Source organism: Cricetulus griseus, chromosome 2 (genome assembly GCF_003668045.3).
Source record: "Cricetulus griseus strain 17A/GY chromosome 2, alternate assembly CriGri-PICRH-1.0, whole genome shotgun sequence".
NCBI lineage: Eukaryota > Metazoa > Chordata > Mammalia > Rodentia > Cricetidae > Cricetulus > Cricetulus griseus.
Window position 1 is genome coordinate 257,672,077 of NC_048595.1, and position 12,472 is coordinate 257,684,548.

Genomic DNA, 12,472 nt, shown 5'->3' on the forward strand with positions numbered 1-12,472 from the left:
AGGTATTAAATTAGATATCAAAATATTAGCTTTTTCATATTGAATTAATTTTTATTTGAAAAATGAATGACCTTGATGAACTTTCCTTTAAAACAGAAGGGCTCTTTGTTTTTATTTATTTATTTTTGTTTTTGTTTTAGTTATAAAGGTCTGGTTGTTTTAAAAAGGTTCTTTGACTCTGGAACTGTACTTATATTTTTGAAAGTTGCTAGTATTTTTGTAAGATTATATATGAGGTCTAGAGTTTTAATGAATGGTAACTAACACAAATTCATGGAACAATCTTTAAAGGGTTTTGCCTATTCATTTATGCCCCATATAGAGAAAATACTCAGAAAGATTTTACCTTGTATGAAATTTCTGAGCCTTGGGATTTGGAATGTTTCAAATACAAAAGCCATATTTATGAAGTGGCCTCCCTATTAAACTCAGGTATCAAGCCATCTAAATCTCTATGTTTCATAGTGACTTTAAAATACTTATATAATGTGCAAATGTTTTTTTAAATTACTTTACATTATTACTTTACAAAAATATAGTGGGTATCCGTGAATAACCATTTATTTTTTTAATTTTATAAATAGTTTAATATTCAAATTTTGCAAGTGACATGTCCAGCATTGCTGCATTTAGCTTCATTCTTCTTTCTGGAGTTTTTGTAATATATTTTACATCTGTGAGTTTCTTAGTGACAGTGCATAACATTTGGATCATCGTTTTTATTTTATTTTTATATTCCCTGCAGTTTCCTTTCCCTCCTTTCCTACCAGTCTCCCCTGCCTCCCCTCTGCTTCCCCCATGCACTCCTCTTGTTTCTGTCCAGAAAAGGGCAGGCCTCCCATGGATATCAATGAAAACATGGGATATCAAATTGCAGTAAGACTAGGCATCTTCCCTCATACTAAGGCAACCCAGGATGAGGAAAAGGGTCTCAAAGCCCAGCAAGGAGTCTTAGTTAGGGTCACACTTATAGATTCCTGGGAATTTCCATTGCCTTAGGTTTCTAGCTAGTCTCCCAACTCCAGTTGTCTTTCCTCACACCTGATCTCTCCTGTCCCTATCCCCACCTCCCCAGCCAACACCAGCTATCCATCTGAGACGTTGGATCATTTTTTTGATATTATGTGAGGCAGTAAGTACTTCTAGTAATATTGTCCTTTTCAATAAAGAATCCCATTGTTCTGTCTCTATAAAGCATTTATAAGTTGTATCCCTGCTGTTTCTTTGTTCACTGTTTAATTCTAGCAAACCTACTTTCCTTCTACATGATGCTGGATCTAGAAAACTGTCCAATCAAACTGCCCCACAATGGAATGTTGTGTGCTCTTCAGTTTAGCAGCCACCACTCAGATGTTGCCATTCAGCCCCTTAAAGGAAGTGAGAGTGACTGATGAGCTAAGTTTTTATTTCTCTTTGATTGACATAAAAATAAAAGCCACTCGGGGGTGGTGGCTATTCTATCAGACGGATGTAGAATCAACAATGAACAGCTGGCGTCATGTGCAAACGTGCCTCCTGTGTTCCCAGCATCCACCTCTCTCCAGCTGGTCAGCCCTTATCCAAAGTGGGAACCCAGTCAAAGTCCATTTCCTCCATGAAGCATACACTGAATACTCTCATCTGCATGGATGACTTTGTCTTTGAACTTCATGCCCTTAACGCTCTATAGGACATCATTAAGTCGGTCTATAAAACTGTCATTAAAATGTGTGTAAGCTTCAGCATAAGATAAAAGTAATATTGCTAATTGAAATCTTATAATTTTAAATACTTTATACATCATTTTTTATTTTATTCATCTTGTGTCATCTTCATATTAGGGTTCTAAAATAGGAATGATGATTTCCTTTTTAAGTATAAACATTCCTTTAATATCACTGATTTGTTGATTGTGTGTGTGTGTGTGTGTGTGTGTGTGTGTGTGTGTGTGTGTGTGTGTGTTGGTCAGAGGACAACTTGAAGGAATCATTTTCTTTCTTCCCTGTTGGTCTTGGGGATTAAACTCATCCATAGACTAGGTGGCAAGCACCTTTCCCTGCTGAGCCATCTTGCTAGCCCATAATTTCTTTTTTATTAGGAAAACGTGGCCTAGAGAGGTGAGGTGACTTGTCCAGGTCAAATAGCCAATGAATGATGGAGCTAGAATTTGAACCAAGTCCATGACCGGGGGGACCTTGTCAGACTAGGCAGAACCAAATGGTACACTTCAGTCTGATGGTTACTGGAAAATCAAAATAAAACTAATCCTGTCTAAAATGCATCTTTAAACAATCATAGTTTAGTGGGAATAAAAATTGTGGGTCAATTTACAAGAATCCAGTTCTAGCATAGGCCCATTATCACTTTCTAAAGGACAAGTGGCTCCCTCTAGTGAGAGTTGATGGGAATAACATAGGTAACAAATATTTAAAAGTGAAAATATGTTTCCTAGTGTGGAAGAAATAAAGGGCAGTATGTTTGTGTGTGTCTTTCTTTCTTTCTTTCTTTCCTCCTCCTCCTCCTCCTCCTCCTCCTCTTCTTCTTCTTCTTTTTTTGGCCAGAACTTCACAGAAACTGGATTACAATTTCAGAAGATCTGGTCAGGCTTAATCTACAGTGACTTATGTGAAAAGCATAACTTTCTGACTACGCCGTTCATCACACAGCAAGCCGGCGACTCCCTTGCCATATTAAAATCGCCATTACAGTGACCTTTATGGTAATATTGTTATATTTTTATACTTATGTGTGCAGCTAGGTTATATTGTCTATGAACTTCACAGCAAGAAGGTAAATAATGTTTTGGAAATATTTGTTATACAAAAAGATGACATTTGTTCTGATAGTTTTGACAAAATACTGAATTTGAGGACCAGGCAATACTACCTGCTTTTTCTCAAAACAGAAAGTGTTAGACCCCCGAAAGTATCCGGGGTCTCAGGCCAGGTTCGCGGTCACCCCAATCACCAGGCGGATTCGAGAGCTTGCTGCAAACTGCACGAGGCTTTATTGTAATTTAACGAGCTAACCCCATGTTAGCTCGGGTCTTTTACCCACCCGCCATGGCGGACAGCTAGAAAAAGACGGCTCCTAAGGTCTCCCCAAAGATCTTATAGGGCAGCGTAAGGGGAGTGTCTAGGGGTACGCACAGGCTCATGATTGGTGTGCCTCCAGGCTTGGAGGGCTTGCCCTGTGTTGATTGGTCAACTGGTTGTTATGGCTCATAGGCCCTCCCAGGGTGGTTGCTATGCTCTCTACGTCATTGCTGTGCGCTTGTCCGTAAAGCACACCCAGGGTCGTAAAGCATAGCGCCACCAGCTAACTTCTGATTGGTTCCTTGTCACAAGACAGGCATCTGACCTCTAAGTGACCAAGGCAGGTATATGGCAAGCACATGTTCGGCTGTTATGGCTGCCAAAAGGGAAGCCGGTTCCTTCATTCCCCCATTTTCTTTTTTGTAAATTCCAATCATGGAATTGCTGTCTCTCTAGCATCCCCATCAGGGAGTGATAGATACTGTCATCCCCATGCAAGGGAGTTCCTTTTGACTTAGCATTTTAACCAGGGAAAATGGACGGCGAAATTCTTTTCCAAACTGCTTCCTGCTGACTTTGGGACGAAGTTAGGGACCCCAGAAGGTTGAAATGCTAGTCAAAAGCAAAAAGGAATTTAGGCAATGGGGAATTCATCAGGGGCTTCTGGTTAGCAGACACTGTTGCAGAGACAGGGGGTGTCCATATCAGCTGGACTGGTTCACATCCACAGCAAGTCCAGGGCTCGCAGTCTACTTAGAACAGCCTGTAGTTAGCAACTGATACTCAGATGTCAGCCAGAAGCAGAAACCTGTTTAAGACATGTTTAAACTAGGAACAGAGGTTAAAACTTATTTACTGAAGCCCACAGTGCAGAAAAAGCAGATATCTGGATATCTGTTTAAACAGCAGGAACATACTTAGCAAAAACTACAGATTTGGGCTATAAGCATGTACATTTTTCTTCTGTCCAGAGTGCCAGGTATGGATTGGACAGAGGTGCCTTTGGCCTGATGAAAAGCCCTTTAAGTTTGTACTTAGATGACAACCAAAATAAACTTAAAAACTTTGAACTTGTGCCTGAACAGTAGATAGTTACTATTTTATTAGCTAACATACTGACTAGTCTATAGTGGATCTGACTGCCCGATGCTGTCAAGCTGACAACCAGTAATATTTCAGAGATCTGAGAAGGGTATACTTTATTCGAATCTACTAAAAAGTGACAGAAGCCAGTTAGAAGCCAGTCCATACCCAAGTTTCTCCATTACCGCTGGAGGCAGGTGTCTCAAAGACCAGCAATCTTCGCCAGGCCTATACTGTGAGAGTTTTTTTCCTCTCTGTGGAAGAGGGACATGGAAAAGACTGACCTTGTTTTGTCTAGGCAAAGGGGTACAATCAATTTTCCAGTGTCCAGCAGCTTTGTCCACATTCTCGGCCAGGTTCTGGCAGGCGGCAGGTTTCACATCTGAGCATCTCGCTCACTGGTCCAGGTGCAGGAACTGAGGTGCCTCGTAATCTTCTTTGGAGACTTTGGGTCACTGTCCGGATCTGGCAGTCTGTCTGACATTATAAACTTTAAAGATAACAATTTAAATGTCATATTCTGAAGATCTCTGAAGCATTAGAGGTCTGTTTGTCTGTTTTAGTTACTTGCCTTAAGCACACATTAAGCATACAGGTGGCTAGGTAAGGTCTTATTTCTGTAAATGATTTAGTCTGACTGTAACTGGTTTTAACTTAGTAAAATGTTTGAAACAGCACAGCTGAACTTAAAACTGTATAGAGCTACCTTATATTTCTTAAACAGTAGCTTAACTTCTTTCTGAGGCAGGGTTTTTCTGTGACTTTGGAGCCTGTTCTGGAATTCGATCTGCCGGACCAGGCAGGCCTTGAACTCATAAAGATCCATCTGCCTCTTCCTCCCGAATGGTGGGATTAAAGGCGTGTGCCATCTACACCCTGAGCTTAAAGGTGTGTGCTATCAACATCCTAAACTTAACTTCTGAAAACACAAACTGTAACAGATTAGCATCTTTTATAAAACAAGAACTTTACATTGTCAGGCTTTGCTTAGAAATAATTCTAAATTGAAGCTCTTTAAGTACAAACATTAATAAAAACAAACATTTGAAAACTGGTTTTAAAAAGAAATTTAAATTCCCTTAAGGTCTTTCTGTAATATATAGAAGCATTAACATTTTAAATCTTAACTGAAAACTTGTTTCTAAGATGGTACCTCTAATTTCCATGTGGTCACCTTTAGTCAAGATGGCGGTTTAAGTATTCTTTTTTTAACTTTAGCAAAATGGCGACCAGTCAAGTCATGTGACCAGTTACAAAATGGCCGTAACTTGCTTTGCTTAACATGCTTAAGTTTATACCAGGAAATAGAACATTTTTAAAACAAGTATATATAATTTACTTGAGAAATAAAGAGGACTTTTTAAAACAGAATTAGCTTAATATGGTTAAAATTTTAACTTATATTATTATTTTTAAAATTTATTTGTAGACATGAGAAACCATAGCACAGTTTACATTTTTTTTAATTTGTAACAACCTTTTCTCTGACCTTCGACAACTTTTCTCTGACCTTCTACAACTTATTTTAACCCTCTATAACTTTTACCATTTGCTTTAACTCTTTTTAATCTTTTATTTTATTTTTTTGACTTTCTTAGACATTTTTAGACAATTTTTTTTCTTTATTACTTAAGTCTTTTACATTTTTTTTTATTTTTTAGTTAACATAAAAATTTTGTCAAAGTCCCTTTTATAGTCCTTAATAACTTTAAGGCCATTTAGATGTCCGGATCAGGCCAGATAAGTTTATACGCTCGAGCTCCATGTGCTCAAGGCAGAGAGACCTGGGGTAGGGGTGCTGCTGGTAACCCCAGACCCTAGGCCAATCCAGGGGTGGGAAAAAGACTCCTGCGGCCCCCCTGCATACCATGTGTGTAGAGCACAAAGAATGCCGGGCAGCTAGGCAAATGGCAGGGACCCACGGGACCGGCAAGTGGGGATAGGGAAAGACTCACCTACATGGGCCAGGCTCAGCTGTAAGGGCTGCAGCAGTGGTTCGAGTTCAGAAAAGCAGCATCGGGGGACTCCAACATAACACATTCTAACCCGTGACACATGGCAGAACTCCTTTCCCGTGCCATGTGCTTAGGGCAACAAGAAAAGACCCCTGACCCATGCATGCCACGTGCATGGGCAATGTGGGACAGAAAGAGATGCTTAAGAAACACATAACACAAATGACAGCACATTAGACAGCACAAACATTAGACAGGACAAACCGCGGCAAAGAAATGGTGCCCCAAACCAAAATTACAACCAAACCTTGGACTTTCATCCAGGGTGGAACCAAGGGTCTCACAAGTCTGCTTACCCTATGGTTCAATTACAAATTCTGCGCAGATCAAATACAAATTACAAATTCTTCGCAGATCAAATCAAGCAACCCTCGGACTTTCATCCAGGGCAGGACTTCAGGGTCTTCCCCAGAAGTCCGAATTACAAATACAAATTCTGCGCAGATCAAATACAAATCATGGCACCAAACCAACACAGCAAGAGACAAAACAAGAAACATAGAACATTGAACATATATAAATTGCGAGCTCTAATCATCTTACCTCCAAGATCGAATCCACTCAGGTGAAGGGTGGTCGCAAATCCAGGACGAGCCCCCAAAATGTTAGACCCCCGAAAACTCAAGTATCCGGGGTCTCAGGCCAGGTTCGCGGTCACCCCAATCACCAGGCGGATTCGAGAGCTTGCTGCAAACTGCACGAGGCTTTATTGTAATTTAACGAGCTAACCCCATGTTAGCTCGGGTCTTTTACCCACCCGCCATGGCGGACAGCTAGAAAAAGACGGCTCCTAAGGTCTCCCCAAAGATCTTATAGGGCAGCGTAAGGGGAGTGTCTAGGGGTACGCACAGGCTCATGATTGGTGTGCCTCCAGGCTTGGAGGGCTTGCCCTGTGTTGATTGGTCAACTGGTTGTTATGGCTCATAGGCCCTCCCAGGGTGGTTGCTATGCTCTCTACGTCATTGCTGTGCGCTTGTCCGTAAAGCACACCCAGGGTCGTAAAGCATAGCGCCACCAGCTAACTTCTGATTGGTTCCTTGTCACAAGACAGGCATCTGACCTCTAAGTGACCAAGGCAGGTATATGCCAAGCACATGTTCGGCTGTTATGGCTGCCAAAAGGGAAGCCGGTTCCTTCAAAAGGAACTGAATGTTCTGTGTTGATGTGTAAATTGTTAGTAGGTTTGTGGACGAGGTGGGGGGGGCACATGAATCAACTTGACATGGGCTATGCGTTTATGCTTTTGTGTGACAGTGAGGTCACATCCTGTTCAGAGACCACCAGAGACCAATCTCTTGGGCTCTGATCTGCCATTCTCTATGGGATTTGGTGAGCGGCTCAGTTTCTGCCCGCCTCAGCTCCACGGGGGGGGGGGGTAAAATGGATGTGGTGTTTATCCAGTGAGAGCAATCATTAGTTACAACCGCAAACATCCTCCAGAAAACAGCAATTCCTCCACAAGCTCACAGAGCCTTGTCCCCCAGGAACGTCGGGGGCTAGAAGTGAATTGTGTTTTTACTATTGTTTCGAGACGACCGCGGCTCCCCGGGTAGCCCAGGTTAGCCCAGAGGGTCGGCAGTTTTCGCTCCTGGCTTTTTCGGAGGCCAGGAGGTATTTTTACCTTTGCACGTAACCGGAAAGCGGATGCACTTGTCGGCCGACCTTGGGCAGTCGGCAGTGTAAAGGACCGTGCGGCCGCCGAGAAGCCTGCAAAGTCCTGCAAGGACGTCCGCCTACCATGACCGCCCAGCCGGGCGCCGCAAACTCTCGCGAGAGTCGCGGGCTGCGGCTCTGACGTCACCGCCCCGGAGACGGGGAAGGGGCGTAGCGGGAGCTGCGTGGGCTCACTCGGAGGGGAGACGCGTGTGCCTCGAGGGTGACGCGGCCGGACCCGACATGGACGGCCCGCAGCGGGACGAGGGGACCCCTGTGCCCCGCAGCCGCGGCCTGCGCGAGGCTGACAGTGTCCCGGCGAGCTCGGCGCCCGGGGCGACAGGTGAGGGCCGCGCGCGGACCGCGGCCAGCCCGGCGTCCCCGGGTGTCGTGGGGCCTGAGCCCCGGGTGCGGGTGACAGCCGCCGGGCGGGGAGCGGCTCCGCCTCCCGCCGAGGGTCCCGCGTCGGTGGCTCCGGAAGAAACTCGGGGCGCAGAGATCGAGGCCGCCGGCGTGGGGGCCGAGCAGGGTGCGGTCGCGGTAGCCGCTGAAGACGAGCCGTGTCCAGTGGCGGCGGAAGGAGAGGAGGCGGCGATGGAGGAGGAGCGGCAGCCCGCGGGTGAGGACATGGAGATGCTAGAGGAGGAGGCCGGGCCCTGGCATCTGGGCATCAATCTCCGCATGAACCCCCTGGAGGCCATCCAGCAGGAACTGGACACTGTGAACGCTCAGGCCGACAGGGCCTTCCAACATCTGGAACAGAAGTTTGGGCGGATGCGGCGACACTACCTGGAACGGAGGAACTACATCATTCAGAACATCCCAGGCTTCTGGATGACTGCCTTCCGGAACCACCCGCAGCTGTCCTCCATGATTAGGGGTCAGGATGCAGAGATGCTAAGGTACGTCACCAACCTAGAGGTGAAGGAACTCAGACACCCGAAGACTGGCTGCAAATTCAAGTTCTTCTTTCGAAGGAACCCCTACTTCCGAAACAAGCTGATCGTCAAGGAATATGAAGTTCGATCATCCGGTCGAGTGGTGTCCCTTTCCACTCCAATCGTATGGCGGAGGGGACATGAGCCTCAGTCCTTCATTCGCAGAAACCAGAACCTCATCTGCAGCTTCTTCACCTGGTTTTCAGACCACAGCCTTCCAGAATCCGACAGAATTGCTGAGATCATCAAAGAGGACCTGTGGCCAAACCCACTGCAATACTACCTGTCACGTGACGGAATCCGCAGACCCAGACGTCGCCCAGTAAGAGAGCCAGTGGAGATTCCCAGGCCCTTTGGCTTCCAGTCAGGCTAACCTCTGCCTTTGAAAATACAGCTGGAGCAGGCCTCTTCTCACCTGTGCTTGAGCAAAGGCAACGGTATGCAGTGTTCTTGGTGTTTCTTTCCTTGTGGCTTCTGCATCTGCTGTTTGAATAGTCTCTCTTGCCCTCAAGATGAAGACTGTGGACATGCTGCTGCTGTCATATGACCTCTACGCTGTTCTGTATTAGTGTCTGCTGCCTCGTCGTGGTTCAGACCCTTTCTAAGCTTAACACGCGATCCTGAAGATCACACTGCTTTTACAGTGCTTGGACCCTGTTGTTTTCAGTCTGTTAGCTATTTGCTGCCACCTTTGTCTAGGGAGCCCGTTCTATTTACCTGTTGAGCATGTGGCAGTATGGACATCAAGTTTGCAGACAATTGCTGGGAATTAATGATATTGCGGGAGAACAGAAGTGGGCCACCTTCTGTGTGGTTTTTGTGACTCTTTCTGCACCACCTTCTAATACTGCTTGCTGTTGCATATACCAAGCTCCATTGGCGCTTGTCAAGGTTCCTCACCCTCTTCCACCTTCTTGTTATTTTAAATAAAAAGAAGTAGTTCCGGAACATCTGCAAGATCAGCATTTGTAGTCCATTTAGACTGGTAGCATTTCCAGAGAGGATGCTCTGCCAGAGAGGCTGCAGAACTCTGGCTGCCTCTTCTCTTTTTCCCAACCCCCCAGCCAGGTTAACAAGGCCTAACAGGATAATAGAGAGATGGAGCTAGGTGGAAACAGGTGAGATCTTCCTTATAATGTATGGAAGAACTAAAGAGATTGTGATGGGTACCCTAAGCAGGGAAAGTGAACTGAAATGGATTAGGACCAGATTAAGTCAGATAAAAATTGGGCTGAAGATGAAGACAAGGTTGACTAAGAGCTTTCAAGTCCAATGGTGATGTAAAGAGAAATACTTTCTCAGGATTGCAACAGAAAAATTATAGGGAGTTTTGAGTACTAAATGTTGCCTAGATAATGGTTCTTTAAAGAAATGGTACAAGTTTGGGTTATTTTCTTCTTTTTATATGTGACCTGATGTATCTGAAAGAGTAATATTGTGCCCATATTTTACCAACATTTAGTAAAATGCTACTTGTTTCTATTTACTAGGAAAGTTAAATTACTTTCTTTTGCATTTATTTGAAACCATTTGGAAGAACAATAGTCTTGACACTATTGAGACAAATGAGTATTCATGAAAATTTTCAATGTTAATCTAAATTCTTAGAAACGTAGTTTAGATAATTTGGTCTTTATCAAGTTTGTCCAATTACTGTTGTCATGGAAAAATAGATATGTGACTTGATATTCTTGGTAGCCTCTTAAATTACACAATAGTTGTAAAAGTGCTCTGTCATATTAGAACTGTACTATGAAGATATTTGTTGCCCTTTATATGTAAGATGGTGAATAAAAGCATAGCACTCTCTTCGATGTTTTATTTTTCACCCTGACCATTAAGTGCCTTAATAGGTTTGTATAATTGACAAGATTATGGAATTACAAAATTTCTTAAATGGACACAACATTATCCCAGAGGTCTGACAAGAGAGCGCAATACTGTATCTTCCAGGATACAAGCATAGTTGCTACTGTCATTGATTTGTTGTGTTAAAATGTTGACAGTTAACAAGTGCTTACTGAGATGTCAACTTTTTTCCACAAAATTTGTGCAGCACCACCAAACCCCTCACTTCCTTGGGAGTCATAATTTCTGTTGACGTCCATGGCTCCTGATGACACCAGAATCAGAGATTGGGCTGCACAGAGTTGGCCTTGCCCCTCACTGTCTGTAACCCTAGGGAGAACTGGTCTGGCCTCTCTCTCACTGGCTGAAGCACACAGGAGAGAGGGCCCTACATCTCACCTGACCCTGTTCACAGGGGCATAGACAAGCTGGCCCTGAGGGTGCAAGGTCATGCCCCTCTCATCTGCCTGTTGTAGTGTGGGTGAGAGAAAGGTGCCCTCCTCCCCTTGCCCCTCAACACCTGCAGCAGGTGGGGGACCTGACCCTCCCCCCCACCAGCTGCAGCACTCAGGAGAACAGGCCCTGTGCTTCATTGGAGCAGCACAGAGTTGAGTGAGCCAGCCCTGAGGACGTGAGAGGGGCATAGCTGGTACCACCTCCCTCATGTGTGGTGTGGTGGCTGGGGCAAAGGAAAGATGCTCTCCCACCTTGCCCATACTGCCTCCAGCTGGCAAGGCAGGTGGCCCTCCCCCTTACCAGCTGCAGCCCTGGGGAAAGTGGGCCCTACACTGGAGCCAGCCCTGTTGACATGGGCACAGGTATGCTTGCCTAAGAACGTGAACATGGGAGAACTAGATCCACCCCTCTTCTGCAGTATGGCAGCATGGGTAGGGAAGAGATGCACCCCCCCCCCCCATCAATGGCTGAGGTAGGTAAGAATTGGCCCTGAAGTCATAATAGCAGGATCAGCTGCAGCACTCGGGAAAGCAGGCCCTGTTCCTTGCCTGGATAGCACAGTCGAATCTACCCTGTTGGCAGAGGTGCAGATGAGTTAGCCCTGAGGGTGTGAGAGTGGGATAGCTGGCCACACCTCCCTTCTCTGCCATGTGGTGGTGAAGGTGAGGGAAAGATGCCCCCCATTTACCCTGTCATCTGTGGTGGGTGAGGCAGCTGACCCTCCCTCTTACCAACTGCAGCACTAGGGAAAGTGGCCCCTGCACCTTGCCTGGGCATCCCAACAGAGCTGACCCTGTCTGCGAAGGTGTGGATGAGGCAGCCCTGAAGTTGTGAGCATGGGAGAGCTGTGCCCATTACTCATCTGTCAGGTGATGGCATGGGCAAGGAGAGATGAGCCCCCACTCCTGCTTGCCCCCTCCTGCCCCCTACCCATTAACACCTGAGGCAGGTGAGAGAGCTGGCCCTGAGGCCATTAAGAGCAGGAGAGCTGTCCCTGCCCCTCATCAGCGGCAGCACTCGGGAGAATGCCACGCCTGGGCAACACAGTAGAGCTGGCCCTGAAGGTCTAAGTATGGGAGAACCTACTCTGAGAATGTGAAATCAGGAGAAATGGTCCCGCCCCTTGCTCATCATTACAAGGGATGAACTAGCTAGGGCAATGCTGGAGAGCTCACCTTGGTGGTGAAGATGGGATGGGGGGCGGGGAGCCGGCCAGCTTACCATCCTTGCAACTACCCAGGCCCAGAACCAGGGTTCTGCATTGGCCCACTCCAACACCTACCCCATCTGCTGGAACACAGAGGGGCTGGGGGGTGGGCAAGGATCTGGTCCTGTGGACCCAGGGCCGAGTGATCTCCATGACACAAGGCAGCAATGGGATGGACAGGAAGAGTCCCAGTGAGGGCCCAGCACCCACTATGTAGCAGACACCAGGGACCTCAAACCAGACCCATGATTCTTTGCT

At 45.9% G+C, this 12,472-nt stretch overlaps 1 protein-coding gene and 2 long non-coding RNA genes across 3 annotated transcripts in view; 1 reads left to right on the top strand and 2 right to left on the bottom strand.

Annotated features, from left to right (window-relative positions):
• LOC103162856 overlaps positions 1-4,326 on the bottom strand; it is a 47,112-nt gene extending 42,786 nt beyond the window's left edge. Inside the window, exon 1 of the long non-coding RNA XR_004768437.1 lies at positions 4,266-4,326. This is a non-coding gene — a long non-coding RNA (uncharacterized LOC103162856). The remainder of the gene's footprint in view (positions 1-4,265) is intronic.
• Positions 4,327-4,385: 59 nt separating this feature from the next.
• Positions 4,386-6,752, bottom strand: LOC113834278. The gene is made up of 2 exons (XR_003482677.2): positions 6,053-6,752; positions 4,386-4,587 (listed from the first exon to the last, which is right to left on the bottom strand). It is a non-coding gene; the product is annotated as an uncharacterized LOC113834278 (long non-coding RNA).
• Positions 6,753-7,903: 1,151 nt separating this feature from the next.
• Tspyl1 (TSPY like 1) lies at positions 7,904-10,512 on the top strand. Its single transcript, XM_027402131.2, has one exon. The coding sequence runs from the start codon at positions 8,009-8,011 to the stop codon at positions 9,074-9,076; it is 1,068 nt and encodes a 355-aa protein (XP_027257932.1). The 5' UTR covers positions 7,904-8,008; the 3' UTR covers positions 9,077-10,512.
• Positions 10,513-12,472: the final 1,960 nt, after the last annotated feature.